Source organism: Rhinolophus ferrumequinum, chromosome 20, assembly GCF_004115265.2.
Source record: "Rhinolophus ferrumequinum isolate MPI-CBG mRhiFer1 chromosome 20, mRhiFer1_v1.p, whole genome shotgun sequence".
Lineage (NCBI taxonomy): Eukaryota > Metazoa > Chordata > Mammalia > Chiroptera > Rhinolophidae > Rhinolophus > Rhinolophus ferrumequinum.
In genome coordinates, this window is record NC_046303.1 from 24543148 (window position 1) to 24569085 (window position 25938).

At 34.6% G+C, this 25938-nt stretch overlaps 1 protein-coding gene across 10 annotated transcripts in view; it reads left to right on the top strand.

Annotated features, from left to right (window-relative positions):
• Positions 1 to 25938, top strand: part of ETV1 (ETS variant transcription factor 1) — an 89321-nt gene that overhangs the window by 22086 nt on the left and 41297 nt on the right. For all 10 annotated transcript variants that reach the window (XM_033088505.1, XM_033088502.1, XM_033088500.1 and 7 more), the window contains one exon: positions 24932 to 25061. In XM_033088505.1, the coding sequence (XP_032944396.1) occupies positions 24932 to 25061 (130 nt within the window). The remainder of the gene's footprint in view (positions 1 to 24931; positions 25062 to 25938) is intronic.

The following is a 25938-nucleotide window of genomic DNA, read 5'->3' on the forward strand; positions in this document are numbered from 1 at the left end:
AGATGCTGATTTTTTACATTCTGAAGAAAATTTGCTTAGTTTTTTGTTTTTGTATTTTTTTTGTTTGTGTGTGTTTTAATTTTATGTCAATTTCCATGAAAAGCACTCTGCTTAAAGGTGTGGCCACTGGATTTTCCAGTGGACGATTGATTATCAGTGTCTGTGTTCATGCCTCTTTAGCCTATGCCTAAATTCCTGTGATGGGGGACTAAGAAAAATATCTTATAGCTCTCTGAACATTATGTACCCTGATGTTAATTATCGTATACACAGAATATTGACCTCTTCTACTTTTTGAGATCATACTTGTTCTTTAAGATTCAGTTCAGATGTCACTATTCCCTGATTATTTTACTCAGAAATAATGATTTCTATGCACCTGTAAGTGCTTTATATACATATCAATTTTAATGCTTTCAGTTGACTTGTAGGGGATGGATCATGTCCTACTTATCCTCGTGTAATTCACATGTTGTGGGTGCTCAGTGAATATTGAATTGAATTGAATGAATAGCTTTTTGGTATTTAGAAACTTTTTTTTTTAATATATTCATTTCACAGGTGGCTTAAGTTGTTTGAAATCTAATACATATACCTGCCTTTATTTTCCACGTTTCATTTTTCTTTGAGGGATAATGGGAAGCTGTTTGCATTTATGTAACTGTAGAGCTAAGTCTCATTTATCAGATTAGGGCTGACTAATAAATGTTATTTGAGACTCACAATGCATTTCTCAGTAATCTCTACTTAGTACAAATACTTTGAAATGACTTGCTATTATCCCCATTTTATATAGAAAGAAACCTAGGACATAAAATAATCGTATGACTGAGGCATGGGATGACTGAAATTACTAGCTTCGCTCCCCAGCTCATACTTGCTTACTCTGTGGAGGTCTTCCTTCTCTAAGAGCCAGTACACAGCCCACTCGAAGGTTTTAAAGCTGTTTTACTCTTGGAAAAAAAAAATCTACATTACCAAGAAAGAATGTTATTCATACAGAACATTGATATTGTTTGAAAATTTTTCTATCAAGGTATGATATAACTGAGAGAGACCAAGAGAACCTTCTCATAGGGGTTTGTCTCAAGATTTTCTGGGTACTTGTTTGAGCTAATAGCTGTGGGAAAGCAAGATGGAAGGACTTGGTACTGGGGAACTGAGCCAATTCTCATCTAGGCTACAGTGCTTGTATTTCCCTGCCTCAAAGATTTTATCTTACTTGTCTAGAATTTGAGAGATATATGGCAACACTGTATACTTACATGTTGTTTATGTACAGTTTTTGACCTCTGAAATATTTCAGACATGGAACATTTTTCTCACTGGGGGACAAGGTCTGTTTGAACAATTAATACAGTGATACCAGTAGCAGCAGTAGATGTAGTAGTAGAATACTAGTCATAGTAGCAGTATTCATGGCATTCCCAAAGTAGTAGTAAATATTCATGAAAATCCTAATGCTACAGCTTGAAGAGACATTGTAGATTAAAGATATTAAAACTCTTATTTTAAGGTGACAAACTGAAATCCAAAAAGGTTATTGGTCTGTCTAATTTTATAAGAAATATTGTATGTTCTTACTTGTGTGTTGGGGAAATAGCAAATTAAGAATTATACGAACCTATATACTTTCACCGATTACTGACTGGAATAAGAAATATGTTTTCAACCGTTTTCTTGTTAAAGAAGGCCCTTTTAAACTCCTTTGTCTCACTAGCACAATATATGTATTTGTTGGCTAAAGGAATGAATTCAGTTTGACACATCTTTATGCCATGCTTTGTTTATCTACCAATTTTAGTGTAGCTCTACATAATTCTTAGATTACTGTTATTTAAGTTTTTCACATTAAGTATGGTCAAGATTTACAAACCAGTTCAAACTTCTGGATACATTTTGATCAGAAAGAAACTTTATCTCCCCCTTTGTTTACTTTTCCCCCTGAACTTTTAACACTGACATTCAGTCCTGAACCATAAGATGCTCTTCTTAGATTTCCTTCCAGCCATAGAGTTGTCTGTGAAAATTCTGTCAAACACTATCAAGGCACTGGACTCCATTAAAAGTGGCTCATTCCTATCAAGATGTATGGATAACATTGAAGTAAACCCTTTAATAATGTTAGCTTTTCCTTTGAAATGACGGTCATGCTGTGAAATGAACTTTTGCTGCTGTTTGAGGCTGTTTTTCTCCATCCTCCTGGACACAACAGCCTTATTATGTTGATTTGATTTGACTCTCTAGTCCTTGGCACTGAGGCTAGACTGTCAGGTGACACAGTTATCTCCACTCACGATCTGCAGGGAAAGTTAAGTAACTGGATGTCTTGCTCTGTTTTTCTGGATGTTTTTGCCTTCCTGAGTCTCTCCATGTTCTTGTTTTCTCCTAGGATAATCAAACCCTGTTTTCCTTTTTGAAAGCTCTACTCTCATTCACTATTGTATTGCAGATTAAAGGCTGGTGTATTAGAAGGTTATCAGCGAATCAATAAACTTCAGTCATTCCCATCTTGTGATAAAGCTGTCCCATTGATCAAAGTAGAAATTTAGGCCCTTAGTTTTTAAATGGCAATTTCTGGAGAGTTGGAGAATGTGCTTATGGAACGTATAGACCTATCTTATGTATATTTGGATGTAGTCATACGAATTTTTGTGTGTGTGTGATGTACACATAAGCAGATCCACACATACAAATGACTTCATCTGCATTTAATTTAAAATATTGCATTCTCACTTTTCTTAACATTTTTGTCAAATTCTAATCATCAGCAAACTTCTCTTTTTCCAAATATATAAAACTTTCTTTTTTTTGGTGGGGGAGGAGGTTAGGACTGGTATTAAAATACTTCCTAAATCTCTACCATAAAATTTCAGTAATTGTAAACGTTGTGAAATAGATACAGATGCTGTGATTCTGAAATAAAATATCTACTCTTATTTTAATATTAATTATATAGTTAAATGGATAATAGTTTTAGAATGTTAAGATTTGGCATCTTTATTTTGGTAAAATGCAGCTTGTTCTTTTAGTTAAATTTCAACCATGGCTTTTTTTTTTTTTAATATGAAAACTAAGTTTTACAGATATTCATAGTGACACACATTATACTAGGTGCTATGGAATAAAAGGTAAAAATAGTATTAGTGATAATACTAATCTCTTATATTTGTTTAGCAATTTAAATTCATAGATCTTTTTCACATCCCGCATCTTACTTGCTTCTCACTTTGGCCCTGGGATGTAGGCGGGGCAGATAAGCCTCATACAGGTTTATTGTGATTCCCAAAGTCTCAGATAGTGAATGGCAGAACCAGGACTCAGCTTGCAACATTTTTCTCTGGGTACATCCTGACAAAATGTACTAATCATTCATTCAAATGCTATGACTATACAAGTGAATAAAATACATACACATATTTTTGCCTTATGCATGTATGCATACTGAAATTTATATGTTTGTATAAGCTCAAGGAAAATGGAAAGCGTAAAAATATTTCTTATTATTTATAGAGTTCTTCTAGTTTATCACATCATGGGCAAAATTTCACATATATGGAAAGCAAGGGTGGAGTAGACAGCCCTCTAAGTTCCCTGTTACATTATGGAAATCTTCATCCCCGTGTTTTGAATTATAGAAGTATGGTTAAGTCCTATGTATACAGAAGCCATGAGCTCTAGGAATCCTGAACGTTTGCTTAACAAAGTAATTATGCTCTCAAAGGAAAATTTTTAAATTTTAGTTTTGGACACTTTATCTTTGGACATTGTATAATTTGGCTGGAAACATTTGCTAATATTATACTGAGATTAATTGAACATTGTATTTGGCATTTTGTCTGATACTACTTTTTAAAATATCTATCCATGTCATTTTATAGTATTAGTGCTTAGGCACTACAGTCATATAATATAAACATGATGTAATTCTTTCAGGGGGACTGAATGTGGTGTACTGCATAAGAGCAAGGTATTGGACCTAGGACATTTGAGTTCCAATTTCTGCTCTTTACTAGGTGTGTGACCTTGTACGATATAAGCAATTTAAGATCATTGAGCCTCAGTGTCCTCCTACTTAAAACAGAAATAATAATGTTACTTTTCCCTAGGGCAATCTGAGTATTAGGGTAAATTGTGCATGTTTATATGAAATATGTAAGTGATATATATGTCTGGCAAATAGAAAGCATTCTATATACATTTTCTATATATATTCAAATATATACAAAATACATAATTCATATATCACAAATGCATTCATTTTGATCCACTTAACTTTCTTTTTGTTTTTTTTTATTTGTTTGTTTTTGCCTTTCTCAGAAATTATATCTATAGCGACCAACTTATAGGCTGTATCTACACATACTGTAAAATAGTTATGAGAACAGCTTGTCCTTTTACGGTTTATCACGTTAAGCAGCTCAGTGCATATACAAAGTGATACTGTCAGAAGATGCTTAGAATGTTGTTTGTTCAAGCCTGCTATCATTTTTGACAATGAGGATTCATGAAGAGAAATTTGAGCTGGAGACATCTCGTACTTGAAATACAGGCCTGGTTATAAAATCAGTTACCATGTTATGTTTAAGATTACAGGTTATGGATTCTGATTGATCAAGGACACCCTAATTTGTGGGTGTAGGAAAATTGCCTGCATCTTCAATATTTTTGTTGATTTTGAAACTGATGTAGTCATTGAAAGGGAAAAAAAGCGTTGATTTTTCAATTAAGAGGCAACCTTTACAATGCAAAGCAATAATAATTATAGTGTTCACTCAGCCTGAAGAACAAATTTCACTAGTTAAATAGCAATAGTCAAAATGAGAACTATATTAGAAAGGTGCTAATTTTATGATCATTTCTTATTTAAATAATAAAAATGAATCCATGGAACCCTTGCTGTAACACTACTTGCAATGAAATGATATTCAGCTTTAGGTGTGGCCTCTGGAAACTCATTTAAAAGTAATTGGCTGCTTAAATTGTGAATGACCTAAGATCATCCTTATAAAATAGCTACTACAACAAATCAATTATTAGGCAGTGGCTGAACTTCTACCAGACCAGATATGTTTAACCCAACAATTGGACACTGCATGCTAAATTTAAGAAAAGTAGATTCTAGTTATACCTAAAAAAAAAAAAAACTAGAATTACTAACAGCAGAGGATTGTTCAGCAACTGAAGATCTTAAAGTAGCTATAATTTCACAAAGCAACCTGTCAGTTTTGGACCCAACATGTCTAGGTTCAAATCTTCGTTTCCCTATTTATCATATTAGTGACCTTGGGCTATTATCTAACATCTTTACAGTTTGTAAGTAAAAGTGGAAAGTAAATCGGTTAATGCAATGATTAAATGAGATATTTTATGTCAAGATTTTGGCACACAGGTTAGTATTTGATAACTCAGTAGCTTTATAGAAGTAAGACATTATCAATATCTATTTAATATATGCACCCTTCTGAGGACAGAGGATTTCGTAAGTTACAGTAACAGTTTCAGAACAGTAATGCCAATAATACAGTTAAAAATAACTCAGAATGATTGTATTTGTTTGGGCTAGCAGTGAAAAATGTTGGTTTGTGATATTCCTGCTCCCTACCACATGCAGGTAGTTAGTATATCTTCCCCAGATAGATATAATGAATAGATTTTTCTCCAAAAAGTAAATATCACACTCCTTTCCATTATGCTCCTTGTACCAATCCAAAAGGAGGAAACTCTACAGCTGTGGTGGCATATACATTACAAATTTGTGGAAGACCCTGTTCTTTCTCTAATTTATGTGGTAGGTTGTCTATGCACATTGCTCTAAATATTTCGTTTAATTAAAAAGATGAACACTGTGGGGGCGGCCGGTTAGCTCAGTTGTTTAGAGTGCAGTGCTCTTAACAACAGGGCTGCCAGTTCAATTCCGAGATGGGCCCCTGTGAGCTGAGCCCTCTACGACCTCAAGTAGATTGAAACAACTACTTGACTTGGACCTGATGGGTCCTGGAAAAACACACTTAAAAAAAAAAGATGAACACTGTATTCATGACTACTAACTGGAAAAAAAAAAAAAATGGTTCCACAGACCAAACTATTTCTAAACCATGGCTTAGAGAGTCATTTCATTTTAGAAACTGCATTAATCACTTACATAGTTTTAATGCAAAGGTAAATATAGTTAGATATTTAAGTGTTTATTTACATAGGATAAAATTTGCATGCATAAAAATATGTTAAAAAAAAGACTCATGATCCCTGACTTCAAGAAGCCTACTAGGAAGTTTGGACCAAGTAGGGGAAACAGGCAGAGGATAGTTAAGATAAAGTAGAGTGAGGAGTAAATATAACAGCCAAGCATGCAGGTTCTGGAGTTCTAGGTTCATGGTTCTAGGCACCATGCCCTCTGTCTGCTACTTTTTTAGCTGGGTGACCTTGGTGAGTCACTTAATCTCCCAGTATTTCCATTTTCTCAGCTTACAAAGGGGCACCTAATAGTAAGGATGCTGTCGATGTGGAAAAAAGATAAAAGAAGTCAGGGCATTCATAATTATTGACACCATTACTATAACATTAATAATAAAAATACTATATGACTGCAAATTATATGAATAGTACAGATCATAAATTCTATAGGGTTTTGTTGTTGTTGTTGTTTCTTTTGGTTTTTAAAGTAAGAGATCAATATAGATAGGAATAGTTGAGAATGGCTTCATGAAGAAAATGAAACATGGCTAGGAACTAGAAACTCAGGCTCATGAAATAATTAGAAATGAAATGAACCTGGAGATCATCCACCCTTAATGAACAGTAATAACTAATACTTTCATAGCATTTACTCTGTGCTGCTCTTCTAAGCATTTTATATATACCTTAATGCATCCAATCTTCAACCTTACTTAGTGGGAATCATTATTCCTGTATATTCTGTGATCTATTTAGTAGGAACTACCATGTTTCCCCAAAACGAAGACCGGTCTTACATTGCATTAATTTTTGCTCCAAGAGACGCAATAGGGCTTATGTTCAGGGGATGTCATCCTGAAAAATCATTCAAGGGCTTATTTTCCAGTCAGGTCTTATTTTCGGGGAAACACAGTATTATCTCCTTTTTGTCAGATGAAAAAATTGAGGCACAGTATAGTTAAATGGATTGTTCTGGTCACATAACGATAAAGTTGCAGACCTGACTCTGGAGTTTATACTTGTAACCATTGACCTACACTGTTTCAGATAGAGCTGTGTGCCAAAGATAAGGTGGTGGGGGCAAAACAGTTTGTCCAAGGTGACAACTAGTTAGTACCCAAGTAGTAAGTGACAGAGGTGGAATTTAATTTTCCTTGGCCCCTGATTTTCAATATTAGTGTTTTTATGACACCTCAGTTGGCTCTTTAAGATTTGTATGAATTACCCAGTGGTGAAGGGGCAGCCTATTAGGGAACATGAAGAACAGGTGTTAATTGCTCTGAAGTAGGCATGAGCATTTTCTGTCCCTCAACAGGGAAAAGGTGCAATATTCGGAGATAGAGGTGTGCATTGGATAGCGGTAAAGATGAAGTTTGAAAGGTCAAAGTCAGTCGTATTTTGTGAGTATGTAAAAGGCAATCAGATACACTTGGAGTTTATTCCTAAGAACAACTGCCCCAGCCTGGAAGATTCTGAGTATGAAATTAGATGTCATGTTATTGAGGAAGAGAAAAGGGAGAGAAAAAAACAAAGGGGTATAATACTTTTTTTTGTAAATGTGTTTTACCATATATGCACACTGTAGTTAACCATATTTAGAACAAATACATACTAAATAATGCATATGTTTCAGACATTATAATTATGTCAGTGGAATCTAATGTGGTAATTCAAAGAAATGTGCACTGGCTAAGAACGTCTGCATGTATTATAAGGGAAGAGGAGACTCAAACTTCATCTGACTTAATATTTATCCCTATGCACACCCTCAATTTACAAAGCTCTGATTAACTTCAAAGGGGTGAGGAGGAGAATGCAAACCAGGCCTATTATGTTTGTAATCATACAGTTGTTTTGCAGGTGGTATCCATGTGTTTCTCCAAAGCTCATCTTTTCTATTTGCACACATGGGAGGAAACCAAAGTACTTTCATCTTCATATTTGTCTAGATTTTTGGAACGATCAGTTACAAAGGAGGTCTGTATAAATCTCCTTTGTGTGTTTAAGTGATAATGTAAGCTGCTGAATATATCAACTGGCTACAGCATTTGACACACCTAATAGTCCTCTTATACCTGGAGTTACAGCAGAGACAGTGGCAGGGCTCTGTGTTCTAAAGAATTAGATTATATTTCAGAAAATAAAATGAAAAGGAAATGTAAAAAAATAAATCCGTTCTACACCTGAATTTCCTACATTATGTTGCATTGGTAAACTAGTGAGGGAGAGACTTGAAAGAATGCTGTTTGTCATTACTGTGTATTATGCTCTTCTATCACTAAGTTATAGAAAAATCATTATTCCTGTATATAATCTATAGCAGGCATTATAATATCTGCATTCATGTGAGCATACTGTTAACTTCTAAGTGTCTCAAAAAGGTTAAATTTATATTGTAGATGCTTTAGGTTGACATAGCAGTAAATGTAGTTTTGACAGTTTAAAAGAAAGAATACATTGAGTGTTTGAATATGCCACTTCATTTAAGATTAGAGATCCATTTATGTGTAACTCACATCCTAAAATTTTAAAATCCACAAGGATTAATAACTACTATTTATTTAAGTAAAATTCATGTGAAAAATCAAATGCAGAATTTATTTCCCAGTTAGTACATCTATATATTGTGGATAACATAAAGGCTTGCATTGTGCAAGGATTGATATGATTTTATATGTATTTTGATGTTATCATGAAATGATCTGCCCAAGATAGAAGTAAAAAGACTTGTAATCTTCATGTATTATTGCCTCTGTGCTGTAATTGTCTATATCCGATAACACCTGTACCACACTGCTACCTAGTCATGCTCTATATTTTATGTTTAATGATGGTTATCTAATTTCCCCTTATTTGCAGTCAGCAAGTCAAAGTAAAAAAAAAAAAATCCCATGCGTTGGAATGTTGCCATGGAACTATTGCATGGAGCCACATTTAGTAACTGGTGAGATATCTTGGTTCCCATTAGACACGGCCTGTTTCCTGAAGGATCAAATGACCTTACTATAAGGAGCTTTCCCCTGTAATGTAGCCTCGAGGATGGACTTGTGGGATGGTGCCATAGGAAGGCTCTGGAGTAGGGAAAAAAAGAAGCAGACATCCATTGAACTAGCTTCTCGGAAGTTATATAAAAACTAATGCATAATAAAAATTTAAGGATAAGTTTGTACACATTTAAGAAACCTTTCTGGAATACTGTAAATAGGATGAAAATTGAGAAAATGTCTTAGGTTACATGTGTGTATTACTAAAGAATAATAGCATCACACTTGATTTTATATTTTCAGCTATTCTAGCAATTTTATATCCCTAGATCATATCAACTAAGTCAAATATAATTGTAACTTCATTTAAACAGGTCTTAATGTAAATTGGCCTGCAAGGCATAGAAGTCAGATTTAACAAGCTGTATATCCATGATTAAAGTATTTCTCAATAGCTGCTCATTGTAAAGAATGTGAAGATGGACCAGAGTAATCTCTTAAATTCCTTATGAAATCTTGCAATCTGACTTGGTGCATTTATTTGTGAGTCATAACTCCCAACTGTTATGCCAATGAAAAATTAGAGATGTGTTCCTGTAGGGAAGAAAAATAACTTTTTAATCTAACATATAACACATTTTTAAAAAGAAGGTTATATTTAAAGGACACAATCTATTAAAAATGAGTATGTTAAGTAATCACAAAATGGTAATTTAATTCTAAAACTCTTCATTCCAGTAACAGTTTTCTTAGGATTTTATCCTTTAGCTATGGAAATGTGATCTGTGTATACACACTGATCATTTATATTGACTTCTTTCAACACTCACACAGTAAAATCAGTACCTTATGTGTAGTGTATCTTACATGGTGTTTCTTGACTAATTTCATAGCCATGTTAAGCCTAAGGGCTCTCCTGGTTGGTTTTCTTTGTCAACGTTTGGCTTGTTTGCTTCTTGTTTTACTGGTTAAGTCTGGGCTTATGTCAGAAGAGACTATAGTTAATTATTCTAATGTCACTCTTGTGCTTTAGATATTTTTAAGTTGATATTTATTGTTAAGAAATGACAAAATGGTTTGACTGGCATCTGGTGGTGTGCCGATGATGGGATATTGTCACAGTTTAGGAAACCAATACTGCTACTTACCTATGAGTCTCACTGTTTAAGAAAGTCTCATGGATTTTCATACGGAATTTTGGCCAACATCAGTATTATCTGCTGCATGAAGAACAGTGCACTTTTCTCAGTGTTTCTACATAATCACAATGTCTTTTTTCCTTCACAAAGGCTATTTTTGGGCTAAAAAAATGTGGCTCCCAAATCATAGTTTTTTTGCTTTTGTTTTTTTGTAATTTTATATCTTATGCTTGTTCCCTGTTCCTTTTGAGTTGATTCTTAATCTGATAAAGTGAACATTTTCCAAGAAGGCAAAATACTTTGGGTAAAAGTTTTTCCGTAGAGTGGTGATTCTTCATGGAAGCGGCTCTGATATATACAAAATTAAATATTAGAAGCCAATTTTAAAGAAAATCCCCAAATTCATTTTGGGGAAGAAATTTAAAAATTTTGCACCAAATTAGTAAGTAGTTGGTTTAAGTTAAATGTGTTTGCAGGATTTCCCCTAGCTAATATTAATAGCTATAAAAATTGAGGCCAAGTGACAGATAATTTTTTTTAAGAAGGTGTTTATTATTAGGAAAATTGTGAAGTTTCCTTTGTAATCACTCTATCTTTGCTATTTTGACAGCATACAGAGTTTTATTGGGATTTCCTGAAAAACACTTTTTTTGGCCTAGCCAGCTGACTTGCTTTTTTTGGGCAAACTTTTCTAGCTCTGGTATTAAGAACATATTTTCAACTTTGATTGTCTACCAATGGGGTATTTTTGAGCAAGGAGCCAAGTGGCTAATAATGTAGATTGATCTCAATCCTGTCTTTAGTGGAGTGACCTCAGAATGCTGCAGGTGTACTTCAATATAAGTGTTGCTTCCTACTTATTCTAGTGTATCATTTCTGTACTGAACTGATTGATTTAAGACCATGCAAATTACAGGCTCTTTTCACATGCAGCCTGGAAAAAAAAAAGAATGTTGAAATTATGAATCAAAAGTAAGGATTCACTAACTGGAAAGAAAATAGAATTTTTCAACCATTTCAGGCTTATCAAATCAAAATTGAAAGATCCTTTTCAGGGGGTAAATACCAAAACAAGTAAAGCTGAAACATTTGAAGAAATGGAACACTAATAGGATTTTGTTAGACTCGGGAGTGTGGTACATAGGTTTGTAGGTTTAGTTGTCTTGGTCGTGGTATTCACTCTGTAGGCCATGTACCATTTTTCTGATCTCTGGGCTTACTTAAAGACTTTTCCAGATCATGTGGATGCATGTGAGATGAATTCTAAATTTTGAGTTAATACTGTTCCAGTTCTGAAGACCACAGTAATAAATTCATTTAAGCAAGTATTTGCATCACTAATAACTTGTTTAATTGCTTTTAAAATAATGCTGGATGAAATGGCTATACTCTATTTCATAAAAACTTATTTATTTGTCTACTTGTTCTTAGTAAAACCTACAAATCATAGAAACTGCTGGTCCATTTAGTGATTATTTTTCCAAAATGATGACAGGCGTATTAGTAATTGGCAGTCTTCTCTGGCAATGAAATAATGAGCTGAATTTTGTTTTTTTAGGTTTTTTTATGGTCTATAGAGTAGTTAATATAAAATTTTAGGTTGGAGCTCCTGTATTTGTGATTTAATAAATAAGGAAAATTGAAGAGCACATTTATTGTTTATTGCTTATAAATAAAATATCTTTAGATCCTACCATCTGCATTAATTCTTCTCTGATGACTATTACCTGCCTTCTTTTTTTGTATAAGTGGATTTTAAATTACATTTTTAACAACTTTTTTTTTCGGAACCATTTAGAGATCTATACAGATAGTGTACAAAGGGTGGAACTCTGGGGTTCATTCTGGAGGAGGGAGAGGCAGGGGAGGCAGGACAGAGGAAGCCTACCTATTATTATTAATATGTGTTCTAACTGTGGGAAGGGCCTGTCTGTCTTTCTGGTTCCACAGTGGCGTGGGCTGAGCACCCGTGGTGTCTGGGTATTCTGCAGGGCCCATCTGTCATAGCATTCCTCAGAACTTCTTGAGGCTACACTGAAGAACACTAGGTAGTGCTGGGATCTTCCAACCCCTCCTTCCCTAGGAATAATAATAGTTACCAGGAAGCCTTTCCCAAATAGTGTTGCCCATCATTGGAAAGAAACTGCAGAATGACTAGGCAGAGAAGTACTATTTATTTTTGTAACTTTGTAGGGCTACCAAGACTTTATTATAGCAAAGTAGACCAATTTCTGCAGAAGAGGTGTTGTCCATATTCCTAAAAGTCATAATCAGAATGAGGGAATTTATTAAGTAGAGCAATTTTTGAGAAGTGTGGGTTTGGGTGGGCATCTTGATTCAGAACTTCATTTCAGTTTATTAGGTCTGTTTCTCAAATAGCTGCAGCTTGTTCAGGTTTTATTCCTGCCAGTTGGATATAAAGTCCTGTATGTTTGGGCTCACGGTACAGAATTTGTTTCCAAAAAAATAGTGTCGTGCTGCTTTCCATCTACTGGACCAGTAGGGGTAGGAAGATCTGATTCGAAGCCAATGCAAAATGCAAAACTGATTAGATTTGGATTGTTCATACATTAGGCTTTTCTTTCCCTGTCCTTACCTTTTTCCAGATGGAAGAACTAGTTTCCTCCCAGGGCACTTTCTCTAGGCAATTAGACTGTGAAGATGAGGTTCATTTAGTACCACTATTGCTGAAGCCCTATGATAGCAGGATTGGGCTTTACAATTTAGAGGAATGAATCAATGCATTCTGTACTTTGTTTCTTTATTTTTTAATTAAAGGTGCGTTTGATGCTTTTAAAATTAGGAAAGCAACTGTGTCCTTGATTCTGCCTTTTGTTTTATTAATATAATACCATTACTTTCTGACATCATCTGGAAAGTAGGTGGTCCATGAAACACCTTTGAAACATCAAGTGTTTTAAAATGTTAACCATATTGCATGCACACCTTTCTAATGTGCATTATGTACCCTCCCTTCTTGAATATAGTAGGTTATACCCGATTTTGCTTTTTCATGATGATTAAGGCTCATCATCGTGAATTTCAGTGACCACTGTTTGCTAAAATGCAGTAAACGCCCTCAGTTATTATTGAGGTGTGTAAACGCCTGTGTGTCCTCAGAACATTATGCCCTCTGAATTACATTAGATCTTTACATTTTTCTCTTCTGACATTGATAAGCAGGCACTTATACCCAGACATTCAATTTTGGAGCTACAAGGAAAGGTTGCTTAGTCCAATGCCTTTATTTTGTAGAGTAGGGACAGAAGCCCTGACAGGTTGCACAGTTTGTCCATGGTCACACAGCTAGTTAGGGGTGGGGTAGGATCTAGGTATGATTAATTTACTCCTAGTCCAGTGCTCATTCTACCAGGCCACACATTTACTTTTTCCTTCAGTCACGGTACGTTTCCCTACAGATTCTTCTCCTTGTGTACTTTTTTTTTTTTTTCGCTCTTAATGTGTAGTTGACAGAAAGTGAAACTGGGTACAAGATGAAATAGAAAAATTACTGAAGTGACAGTCTGATGGCCGGGAGTCCTGCTATTATCATAAGTCACTTTACTTCCTTGAGTCTCAGTTTATCTTCTGTGAAAAGAAGCGGTTGGGGATGAATAATGGTAATAACTAACATTTACTGAGTACTTACAATGGGCCAGGTACTAGTCTCATGGGAATTACCTCATTTAAGTCTCACACAAACCCCAGGAGGAAGGTCTGTGATAAACGTCATATTATTACATAGGGAGAAACTAAGTCACAGAGCAGTTACCTGCTTTACCAGGAGTTCTTTAGCTAGTAAGTAGCAAAGCCAAGATTCAGTGTCCCTTTGCTTAACTACTCTAGTTTCTGGACGATCTACTTTAGCTGTAATGCCTAATGCTTCTGGGTTTGAAAAATAATGTCACCAACAGTTAACATTGTTGAGCACTTACGGTACTATACACTTTACACATAGTGTCTCATTTAATCCTATCAGTAAATGTGAGGTGGATGCTATTATCCTCATTTCATAGGTGAGGAAACTGAAGCACAGAGAGAGGGTAAGTGGCTTGCCCAGTCTTAGAGCTGGTAAGTGGCAGTGGCGAGATTTGAAATTAGGCAGATTTGCGTGACTGCCAGCTTTGCCACTGTGTCTTATTGCCTAGGAATGAGTATTTAAGTATCTGAGCCACAGGCTAATGTGCATTTTGTAATATTTATATTTGCTGACTAGAGGTGGTGTGTGTGTGCACACATGCAGGTCCACATGTGGAAACACATTCACTAATGATTTCTAAGGTGTGTGGTAAATGAGGGGTAGAAAATACTCATTCCAAGCATATAAGAGATGGAAGTTATTTAGTGCAAAAGATAATGAGGTGTGGAGTGGTGGGGAGCTGGGGACTGGCAATAGTAAACTATAGATGCTGACAAAAGAGGCAGCTGATAACGGGCTCAGCCAACGGCGGCCCTGCTTTTCAGTCTGGAAAGTGGACTCAGTGTTGCTGGATATAGTGTTTTTTTCTAGAGAATCCAGAAGTTTAGATTTTTAAACTAGACAAAAGGTTTTGAAGCTGATTTTTAAATGATCACAACTAATTGAAATTAATCTGAAACCATCTGTGAACCAAACAGAAACACTGGCAACCTCTGGTTTAGATCATCAAGACTGGTAGGTACCGTGTTTCCCCCAAAATAAGACCTAGCCGGACTATCAACTATAATGTGTCTTTTAGAACAAAAATTAATATAAGACCCGGTCTTATTTTACTATAAATATTTTACTATAAATAAGACCAGGTCTTATGTAGTATAATATAATATAATATAACATAATATAATATAAAATACCAGGTCTTATATTAATTTTTGCTCCAAAAGACGCATTAGAGCTGATTGTCCGGCTAGGTCTTATTTTCGGGGAAACACGGTAAGTGACCTTCAGATGAGAGAGCTGGCTGCATTTCACTATCACTGTTTTTGAAGAGAAGGAAGACAAGCCAAACCCTGTGTTTCAGGTCTATTCTATTCTATAAAGATAGCATAATGGTACTCTGCAGTGTAGAGAAAGTTGAATTATTAAGTATACTTTTAAGAAATAATAGTCTTCTGAAGCTGTAACCTAATTAGTAGGCTTTACTCTGTGGACTCCTGGCTTCTGATTTCAGCTGTGTCCTCAGCACTAGTTCCAATTCTGGTGAGAAGCAGGATCACCTCTGGGACTTTTTAAACCTACATCCCCTCCTTTATCCAGGCAGGCCCCTGGAAAGACCCTACAATAGAATGTGCAATCTCTATTACTGTAGGAGTTTGGTATTAGAACACAAAGGTTTGATATCCTCTTCTGAGAAATGTGTTTGATTTCTGCAAGACTCAGTTTTGTTTTCGAAACTGCCCAGAAAGTTCCTTACAGATCTGAGTATTTACTTCTGGGAGCAAGGTAGGGGAATATTGATGACCGTTTGCCTTCCTCTAATAAAAAGTAGCTTCTCTTTTTTATCCGTTTACCCATTGGCCTTCCATTTATGATTCCTGTCAGATGAAGGTTTCCTAGTACAAACACTAACTCAATTCCTAAAACGTGTTCATATCTAATATCCTCTTCAATTGAAAAATTCTGAGATGCATAACACGGGGTGAAAGTCCCCCTTCCTTTGCCTTTGTGATGACTACTAAATAGCATATTTTGTGTGGCCAAAATAACAACAAAGAGCAAACTAGGTGTGGAATCTATCCCAACTGATAATAGTCCTTTAAAAACACGGTATCATCTATTTTATAACTGCTCTACTTAAAGAATATCATTTTTAAAAAAGTATCAGATTGCTGTGCTATGGTCTAAATTCCTGTCTCAGAAATGTTATAGGTGAATGTATTTCCAAATGATTCAAGTAATGGAAAATCATGAAAACTTGAATCAGGGTCCCTGTCCTTAAATGTGATTCAGTTTGCATTTTGATAGCAGTTTAGAAATGTTATCGCTTGTTTTGTCACAGACATAATTCACATCTTTCTTCAGGCACTGTAAACAAGAGAAATGGTTTAATGGCCCCATAAAGGCAGTCTGCTGATAGCTGAGATTAGGCCCTTTAGTAATGGATGTTGGTGTATGTGTGTGTGAATGATAAGTGTGTACAGTGTGTGTGTGTGTGTGTGGGGGGGGCTCGGAAGAGGTAAATGCACTGGAAAAGAATCTTTGTGAGACTTAGATGTGGAAGCAGTGCCCACTGCTTTTTTGTGTGTCTTTCTTGGAAGATGGATTTACAGAGGATGTGACACTATTGTCTTTATTTGTACACAAGCCTTCCCCTTTGCCTCTGGAATTTAACTGAGTACTAATTGAGGTCATTGCTATCCATTTATCACCTGAATTTGAAGTGATACTAACTTAAAGTGAATGTTTTGCAACTAGTGAGTGTATCCCTAACTATCTCTATATATTTGTATAAAAGGCTGCATGCGTTTTTTTCATGGCATGCTTGTATCAGGTCTTAAATAATCTAATTATGTATACTGTTTACTTTTTTACCCTTTTACAGATCTATCTATCTATCTATCTATCTATCTATCTATCTATCTATCTATCTATCTATCTATTAAGTGGAAAAAATTTTTACAAGCACTTCAGTATCCACAGAATTTGTTTTGACTTTCTCAGTTATACTTTGTAGACAAGTGTAAAAAAAATTATTTACATCATACATAACCATGGTCTAAGTAAATGCCTTGAAATTCCTCAAATCGCATACATTTGTGGTGTTTTAGAGCCTCAATGTTGTGTCTTTTTTTCATCATCTTGTTTGTATATATATATATACCCATTGATTGGCTATACAAGCTGCACACTTGATTTTGAGTCAGAACAAAGTTAATAAAGCAAAATTAAATTAGTCCTTTGTTAACTAATTTAGCTGCACTGCACCCTGTCACTAGCAGATGTCACTGTACCATTCTGCCACTTTCACGTTTTCTTTCTCCTTTTTCATTGTAGAACATAATCTAGAATAAGGATCAGCAAACTTTCTTCTGCAAAGGGTCAGAGAATAAATATTTTAGGCTTTGCAGCTCCTAGGGAGTCTACCACAAAATTCCATTGTAACTTAAAGTAGTGCTCGACTACATTTAAATGAATGGGTGGGACAATGTCCCAATAAAACTCCATTTACCAAAACAGTCGGGAAGGCAGATTTGCCCACAGACTGTAATTTGCCAACCCTCATTCTAGAGCATCATACAGTAAACTACTCTGGAACAGAATTTTTGAGCAGACCAGAAATCTCAACATCAAAATCCATGACTCTCATCAAGGTTCTGTATTCCTAGCTAGTTTTACTTAAAAAAACAAACCTACAGATTTGATTTAGAAACATGGTTCTGTTTAGAGAAGTAATTAAATATGTGATGTGTTTCTCTTCCTAGGGTAATTGTTTTGTACTCACAGAAATTGCTACTCTATTTCACTCTTATGGTAAGAGTTGAGAGGAAAACAGAGTGCAAGGTCAGCACCAAGACAACTTGTTTTATTTGCATTGCTGTCCACATACAGAAGGGGACCCATCACTTGTGACATTTTGGTTATCAGAGTCTAGGGGAAGCTTTAGATGCTGGATAGCACCATTTTTCCTTCCGTGGACTATGAGTGATGGGACATTTTTTTTTTTTTTAAATGCCTTTGGTCACAGTAATAAATTGAAAAAAGGCAGAATGCCTAAAAGCAAACACAAATGCTCTGAGAACTATGTTCATTTAGATACGAGTGCCTAGACTATATCATTAAGTTCATGTATACAGAAATATGCATCACATACACATGAATTAATCAAACTTAAAGAAGACTTGCCAATATCTTTATTAGAGAAAACTCCTTTAAAAAAAAAAAAACAAAACACCTAAATAAAGCTTTAATTGGACTTCTGTGAGCTCTTGATGTAAAACTGTCTTACTTTTCATCTTCTTTCTATAGCTCCATATTCCCTCCTCCTCTCAGCACCTGCCATAGTATCTGAGCCACAGCAAATGAGTGAATTAATGAAAAAAATGAATGGATAAAAAAACATCTGATATAATTTTATAGTGCTGCTCATGCATGAAAGAAATCTTAAATGTGTTTATTCAAAATAAATTTGATTATATGCTCCAGGATTCAAGAGTTGCAGCCAAAAGCTCAGGGCTCTCTAATTCTTAACCTGTTATAAGTTAGTTCTAGGTCTTTAGTTAGACGTGAAGCTTAGCGCCTTAATTTTTTTTTCCTTTCTTGTTGTTGTTATTTTCTTTTAAATTTGCAAAATGGGGAGATAAAAATAAATACTTTTGTGGTCTCGAATGAGAATCAAACATAATATAGATGAAGCTTCCTTGCAAACTTTATAATACTATGTAAACTTGAGGTTTTTTTTAAAGCATTACAGCTAGTGTTTTCTATCACGGTTCTAAACTTAAGCGCAATTGAATAAGTTGACACTTACAGTGAAACACATTATCTTTCTTAAATTTACAACCATAGAAAGGCAAACCAAAACTCAATTCATAGGTTACATTGTTTATTCTTTGGACTGAGCAGGAACTAGTCAGTTATAACAAACATGATCTGTTTTTAATATAAAGTAGAAAAAGAATGCTCCAGTATCCTGATTGCTTAGAAATTATTCTTCTATAAGCAAATTTTTAAATTCATTATCTTCATCTATATTGTAGGTGTTTAAATGTGATTTATTATATATCTACCCTCAGCCAAAGATGTGGTTCTATACCAGAGTTGTTGCACTTGGAAAGCCAATGGCATTCCTATGCTGCAGTAGAATGAGGGCAAGTTTGCGCCTCTGTTCTAAAATGTAGGCAGAAAAAAATGGAAGCAAGATGATGTCTCATAGTTCATAAATCTAAAATGAAAACAATTACTAATTAAACAAATACTTTATAATGAATACAATAATCCCAAGTGAACTTTTTTGAATTAAGAAGTGGTTAAGTTTAGTTGGGAAGTACGTTTTTTTCTAAAGTCCTGGTATTTTGGAGCTTTTAAGTTTAACTAGTAGAAGAACTGTCATCGTTTAGTCAGCCTTAAGACGTGGTTTGAAAGGTCAAGCTGCTATCAAAGAGAAAAATGCAAGATGCAGCTCTTGCGTGTTCTTTCTGCTTCTTCTCCTAAAGGTCTGGATTGTCCAAAGGAGTTGCAGGTCATTAAAGTTTGCATGGAAATGTGTTCAAGGAGTGCCTCAGGAAGACTGCGGAATTCAAAGATAATTGATCTGAATGTCTGAAGTCAGGGATCAAGATAAAATGTTATATCATGTTGAACCATCACTTCTTTGTAAATGAAATGAAGGAGTTAACTCACTTGATTGGATGCACTTGAAGAAGGAAAGATTCACTTTAATTAAAACTACAAACAATGCAGACGCCTGTAGCTCTCTGTTCCAGACCCAGCAAGGATGGTACAGTCAGAGAAATGAAATGTACCTCGCAGCCTCTGCAGCAGGCTGGAGCCGTGTTCAGCGAAAGTAATTTAATTAGTGTTGATCATGACTCCAGATGATGGTGATTTGATAAGGAATAATTTAGTACTTAACAGCCTTTTACATGCACCAACTCCATGTGGGAAGGTAAAGCAAATTGCACAAAATGAATGTGCTGCTTTCACTTGTGCCTGTGCCAGTGAGCTGGAAAACTGCCTGTTAGCAGACGTTCAGACTCTCAGCCCTGTGATGAAATATCCAACACGTTCTCAGCTCAGCCCTCTCTGGTGGGAGTCTCTGTACTACCCTTATTTAAGAATAAATAAGAGAAGCCACTGTTGTGATATAGAATCTCCAGGAAGCAGGAAAGTGAAAAGGAGGAAAATAACATGTGGTTCTTGTGCAAAATGGTAAGATCTTTAGGGTGGTTTCTCTCCTTGTTTTCCTCGCCCACAATAATTAAAAAAAAAAAAATCTAGCCAACTCAAATTCATTGGATTACTTATTTGGCTTATGATTAGAAAAATACAATCACAGTTCCAAATAATGATTAAGAGGCCCACACACATTGAATGGGTTTTGGAAAAAGTAGGGAAGCTCTGAACTTCTGGAAGTAGGGGAACTGTGAGAATTCTTGAGTATCGACATCTGACGAAAAGGACAACGTTGTTAATGTTGTTTTTTTTAAAGTCCTTCCAATTACTGGACGAATGGCAATGTAGTGCACACTGGATACAGGTGTTGCTAAGCATCACAAGGGATTTGAAATTAGTCTGGTTATGAGAATCACCTAAAAATGTTATAAGATACAGAATCCATATATATATGGATATATATATATATATATATATATATATATATATATATATCCCAGTCTTCTTGAATCAGAACTTCTGGAAATGGTATATTAATTTGCTAGGGATGCCATAACAAAGTACCACAGACTGGGTGGCTTAAAAAACCCCCTGACATTTATTGTCTCAGAGTCCTGGAGGCTACAAGTCTGAGATGAAGGTGTCGGCAGGATTCTGAAGGCTGTGAGAGAGAATCTATTCTATGCCTCCCCCAAGCTTTTGGTGATTTGCTGGCAATCTTTGGCATTCCTTGGGTTGTAGAAGCATCGCTCTGATCTCCACCTTCATCTTCACATGGTGTTCTCTTGTGAGTAGTTCTGTACTCTAATTCCCCCATTTCATCCATCATATTGGATTAGATCCCACCCTAATGGCCTCATCTTAATTAACCTTCCAAATAAGGTCACATACTGAAGCACTGGTATTAGGACTTCAATATTTGATTTTTAGGGGGAACACAATTCATCCTATAACATATGGGGTCTGGGAATCTTTGTTTTTTCAAAAGTTGCCTGGGCAATTTGATGATTAGTTAGATTTGGGGATCCAGACTGTAGGGATTAACTTGCCTCTAATGGCACTTTGGGAAACCGTATGTCCTTTCGTTGCAAGTCAATTCAGAGAGTTCATGGTCCAATCTGAAAGCCCCAGAGCTCCAGATAGACAGTGTATCCGCTGGGATGGATCACGCCTTTTGCTTCTTGGTTGATGCCAGTGGGCATTTTTGTAGACGGCTACTGTCATGGTACCAACTATTCCAGATGGTGCTTCAAACTTGTCATTCCACCCCTCACTCATCTGGAATTACTTATCCTATGAATTTGAAGCACATTCTCAGATATCTCTGCTGGAACAGGAGGCCAGACATGTTCAAATATCTTAATTTGTATAGCATTGCTTGATGGTCCTCACGTTTTAAAAACTTATTGTTGAGATGTGCATTTATTATAATGCAAACACTACGTGTGCTGCTTGATGACTTTTTCAGATTTATATATTCATAAAACCACCACCCAGAGCAAGATATAAAATATTTCCAGCACTGTAGCAGGTTACTCGTGTCCTTTCTCAGGTATTAACACTTGCATCCACCAATAGAAGGGGATTCTTTCATTATCAGTTAGTTTGGTCTGTTTTTGAAAATCATATACTCCACACACTTCCATGCTTGGCTGCTTTTACTCCACCTCATGTCTGTGAGACCATCTGTGTTTCTGCATGTGTCAATAATGTACTCTTTGTTATTCCTGCATAGTATTCCATCGTATGACTGTGCCACACATTATTTATCTATTTCCTGCTAATGAACATTTGAATTTTCCAGTTTTTGCCATTATGAATAAAGCTGCTATGAGCATTCTTATATACGTCTTTTGGTGAAAATATATAGTCCTTTCTCTTGGATATATACCTTAGAGTGTAGTTATTGGACATAAGGTAGATTTATGAGCCTTAGCAGCTACTGCCAAAATATTTTGCAAAGTTTATTTATCAGTTTACAATCTCAGTAGCATATATAAGTTTCTGTTGCTTTAGGTCTTCGGTCTTGATAATGCCAAGCTTTTGTAGTTTTGCCATTCTGGTAGGTATATAGTAATAATCTCATGTGGTTTTATTTGCATTTTCCTGATGAGTAAAGATGTTGAATACCTTTTCATATATGCTTTTTATGCTCTTCATTTGTTTGTTTTGCCATTTGGGTGTCTTCTTTTATTAACTGCCTGTTCATGTCTTCTGTCCATTTTTAATTGGGTTATTAGTTTTGTCTTATTAATTTGTAGCAGTTGAATATGATTTGTACTATGTTGAATATGAGTTGTCAGATCTTTGTATTACAATGTAGTCAGTAGCTTACTTTCTACTCTTAATAGTGTTTTTTGAATGAAGAGGAGTTTTAAATTTCAGTGAAGCCTACGGTTCAGATTATTTTCTTATATGATTAGTGATTTTTGTGTCCTGTTCACTAATCTTATTCTACCTCATGGTCCCAAAGACATTAGTCTCTGATATACTGGACATTTTGACAAATGTGGTAAACTTTGCATCATACTGCGTATTTAACTCTTTTGGTCTTATCAAATTTATTCTTATAAATTAGATCTGATCTCTCAGGTATAATAATGTGTTATTTCGTTGAATGATAAATTGAGTTCCTTATATGTTACTACTGATTTTTTTCTTTAGAAAAATATAGAACTTGAAACTTAATCCCAAGTGCTAAACTTGAATATCCACATTTTCTGTATATGTGCAAAGATGTAATAAATAGTTAAAATGATCTGTTAAGATCATTTTCGCAACAACTATGTGGCTAATGGTTGTGTATATAATATTGGTCATTCTAAGTAGTAGATGCACACACAGAAAGATAATTTTTTTTAGATATATGACTTTAAATCCTTTTTTTTTTTTTCACATTATGAAGACTTTTCATCATGCAGATTTGGGATATGGATAAAAGCAGAGAATAAGATAATGAACTTCTATCTACCCATCAATTAGATGTTAACATTTATCAGCATTTTTCTAATTTGCATCATCCCCCATCATTTTTTCTAGACTATTTTAAAGAAAATCCCAGATACCTTATTGTTTTCTGGAAATACTTTGTGATTCTCTAACTTTAAACCTTTTTTGTACAACTGCCATTCCATTATTATTACATCCAACAAAATTAACAATAATTTATTAAATATCTAACACCAAATGTCTTTTTGTTGCAAAGTTTTCTTTCTCTACTTAGTTGTTCAAATCAGAACGCTAATAAGTCCTTATAATTGATTCTTGAGGTTCTTAAATCTCTCCTATCTGAATGATTAATACATTATAACTTTCTGACTTGGTAAAGTTAATGAACATGAGCACCCTTGGCATATGAAGACTCGTGTAATTTTCCCTTTGTTTCTATTTTAAATCTGCTCTACAGTGAATAGGCAATTAAACACACATTACATCAAGAAAATTCTTTGAAACAGACCACCGAGTAAAATTATTTTGTTATTTATTAAGTTTTCCTTAAACAACTGATTTTGGTGAAATTTGCTTCTTAGGCAAATTTGTTTTCAATGATGTTTCAGATGGCTCTTGAGTAACATTGAACAATTTTGTCAAAATTATGTACATGTAAAACAAATAGCATTTATTTTCCTGCAGCTAGTAGTTCTTGATATCAAATTCTTATCTTAAAATTATATATAACATTCAGACTGGTACAAGTTTATTATGCCATAATATCATAATCAAGATTGAATGGTATCATAAACTACAAGGTTTCTCTTGTCACATTTTTATAGAATACAGACTTAATATTTTGTTTTAATTCTAGTTTTTATAGTAGTTACTATAAGTCTCTAGAACATGTGTACTTCTTATATTTATTCCTTGATTAGTCATACTTGTGAATATTATACATAAAAATAAAATCCATTTTCATGTCTGCTTTATTCTTTTACCTATTTGCCGTTTATACTAAAACTTCAATTATTCTGACAAGATCTCTAATAGCTATTTTTTTCAATTTCATATAGAAAAATAAAAAACTACATAGTATTTATTTGTTTTTAAAGCTATGGTTCTCTTCAAATATACATGTCTTCTAGCCTTCATATTTTATATGTTCTTTGTATTATATTAAGCATTAATGAATGTAAATAAATATAACCATGTATAAGACATGAAAAAGGACAAAAATATCATTTGATAGAGAATAATTGTTTTATGGTGGATTACATGTGACAACTTTCACAAATTTCACACATTTCTTCCTCACAATTCTGGGAGGTAGGTAGGCATATACTTTTCTCTCTGTTTTATAGATGAGCATTGGCCTCAAAGATGTTACCAAACTGACATCAGTTGCACCTGGATTTTCTTTCTCCTAGTTCAGTTATCATTCCATTAAACCATTACTATTGATGGATTTGAGATATTTTCCTTTCAATAATGCTTAAAACTGTGTTCCAATCTTCCGTTAATTCTTGTATAACCAGTTGTATTTTTTCCGCTTTAATCACTGGAAATCTTTCTGAAATGTTTTTAAAACGTAGTTTCTGAAAACTGAGCTTCTAGTATTTCTGATATCAGCTAAGCAAATTGTAAGTGGTTCACTTTAAATAATGAAAGCTCATTCAAGCAAATATTTTCTTAGCAAAAACAGAAAAGGAGTATACAGAGATTTCTCCAGAATCTTCCATGAAGTTTCATCAAATCTGATTTTTTTAAAATATATGTAAGTTAATATGAAGTTTTAATGGCATTTTAACCAAGATAAGTAGGTCAAGTTAATATTTTTAATTGCTAACTGCATTTCATTTTTATGGGTATTTTTGTTTTGTTTCTAGTGGCTTTTCATGGCCTACCACTGAAAATCAAGAAAGAACCCCACAGTCCCTGTTCAGAACTTGGCTCTGCCTGCAGTCAAGAACAGCCCTTTAAATTCAGCTATGGAGAAAAGTGCCTGTACAATGTCAGGTAAAGCAATCAGGTGTATATAGAGAGGATGGTGGTTCTTATGGAAACAAAAAGTCCGGAATAACATAAAATCTCGAGTCACATTTCATAAGACTTACATCTTCAGCATATAACAAGCTAATTAGGTAATATGTTTAGCAGAACTCCAAAGAACCATGTACTATCTGATCACACATTATTATTGTTATTTCCCTATTATTAATGAACAATAATAAAATAATAAGGTAATTTTAGTATAATTTTAAAGCAGTATTTTTCATCCACATTGTTGGTTGCTTTCCTACTGAAGTGATGCATCCTGGGTTTGAAAAGAGGGTCTTACTTGGCCTGAGCAGCTATTGAAAGTTCTCATTAGAATGAATGCATTATGCACTTTAGATAGAGTTTATAGGGGGGGAAAAATGAAACATTTGGCAGGTCTCAGCAGTACATTAGTTATCTGACAGGCTTTGCAGATGATCTATAAGATGCATTCATGAACAATTGCAGTAAAGTTAGGATTTTATAAGGCTTATTAGAGGCTATTATGTATTAAAAAGCCAGTGTTCCTTCTGATAATAAAGGGTGGAGCAGTAAAAGTACATTGTTCATTTGTTATCAAATTTGATAACATATATGTTCATTAAAAACCCTTCATAGTAAATTGCATTCTGCTATTTTTCATATTGGCCTCTAATTGCATAAGGGAGAAGTTGGCTCTGCATATTGAGTATTATTACTCTCAATTATAGTAAACACTTAGTTCTTAAAAGGAGTTAGTTTGGAAACTTAAAAATGTGATTACAAATATTTGCAGCTTTATAGGTTACGTTGATTCAAGTTTGTAATACATTATTATCCAAAGAGGTCTTCTATTTCTTCATATGTTTGCTACTTG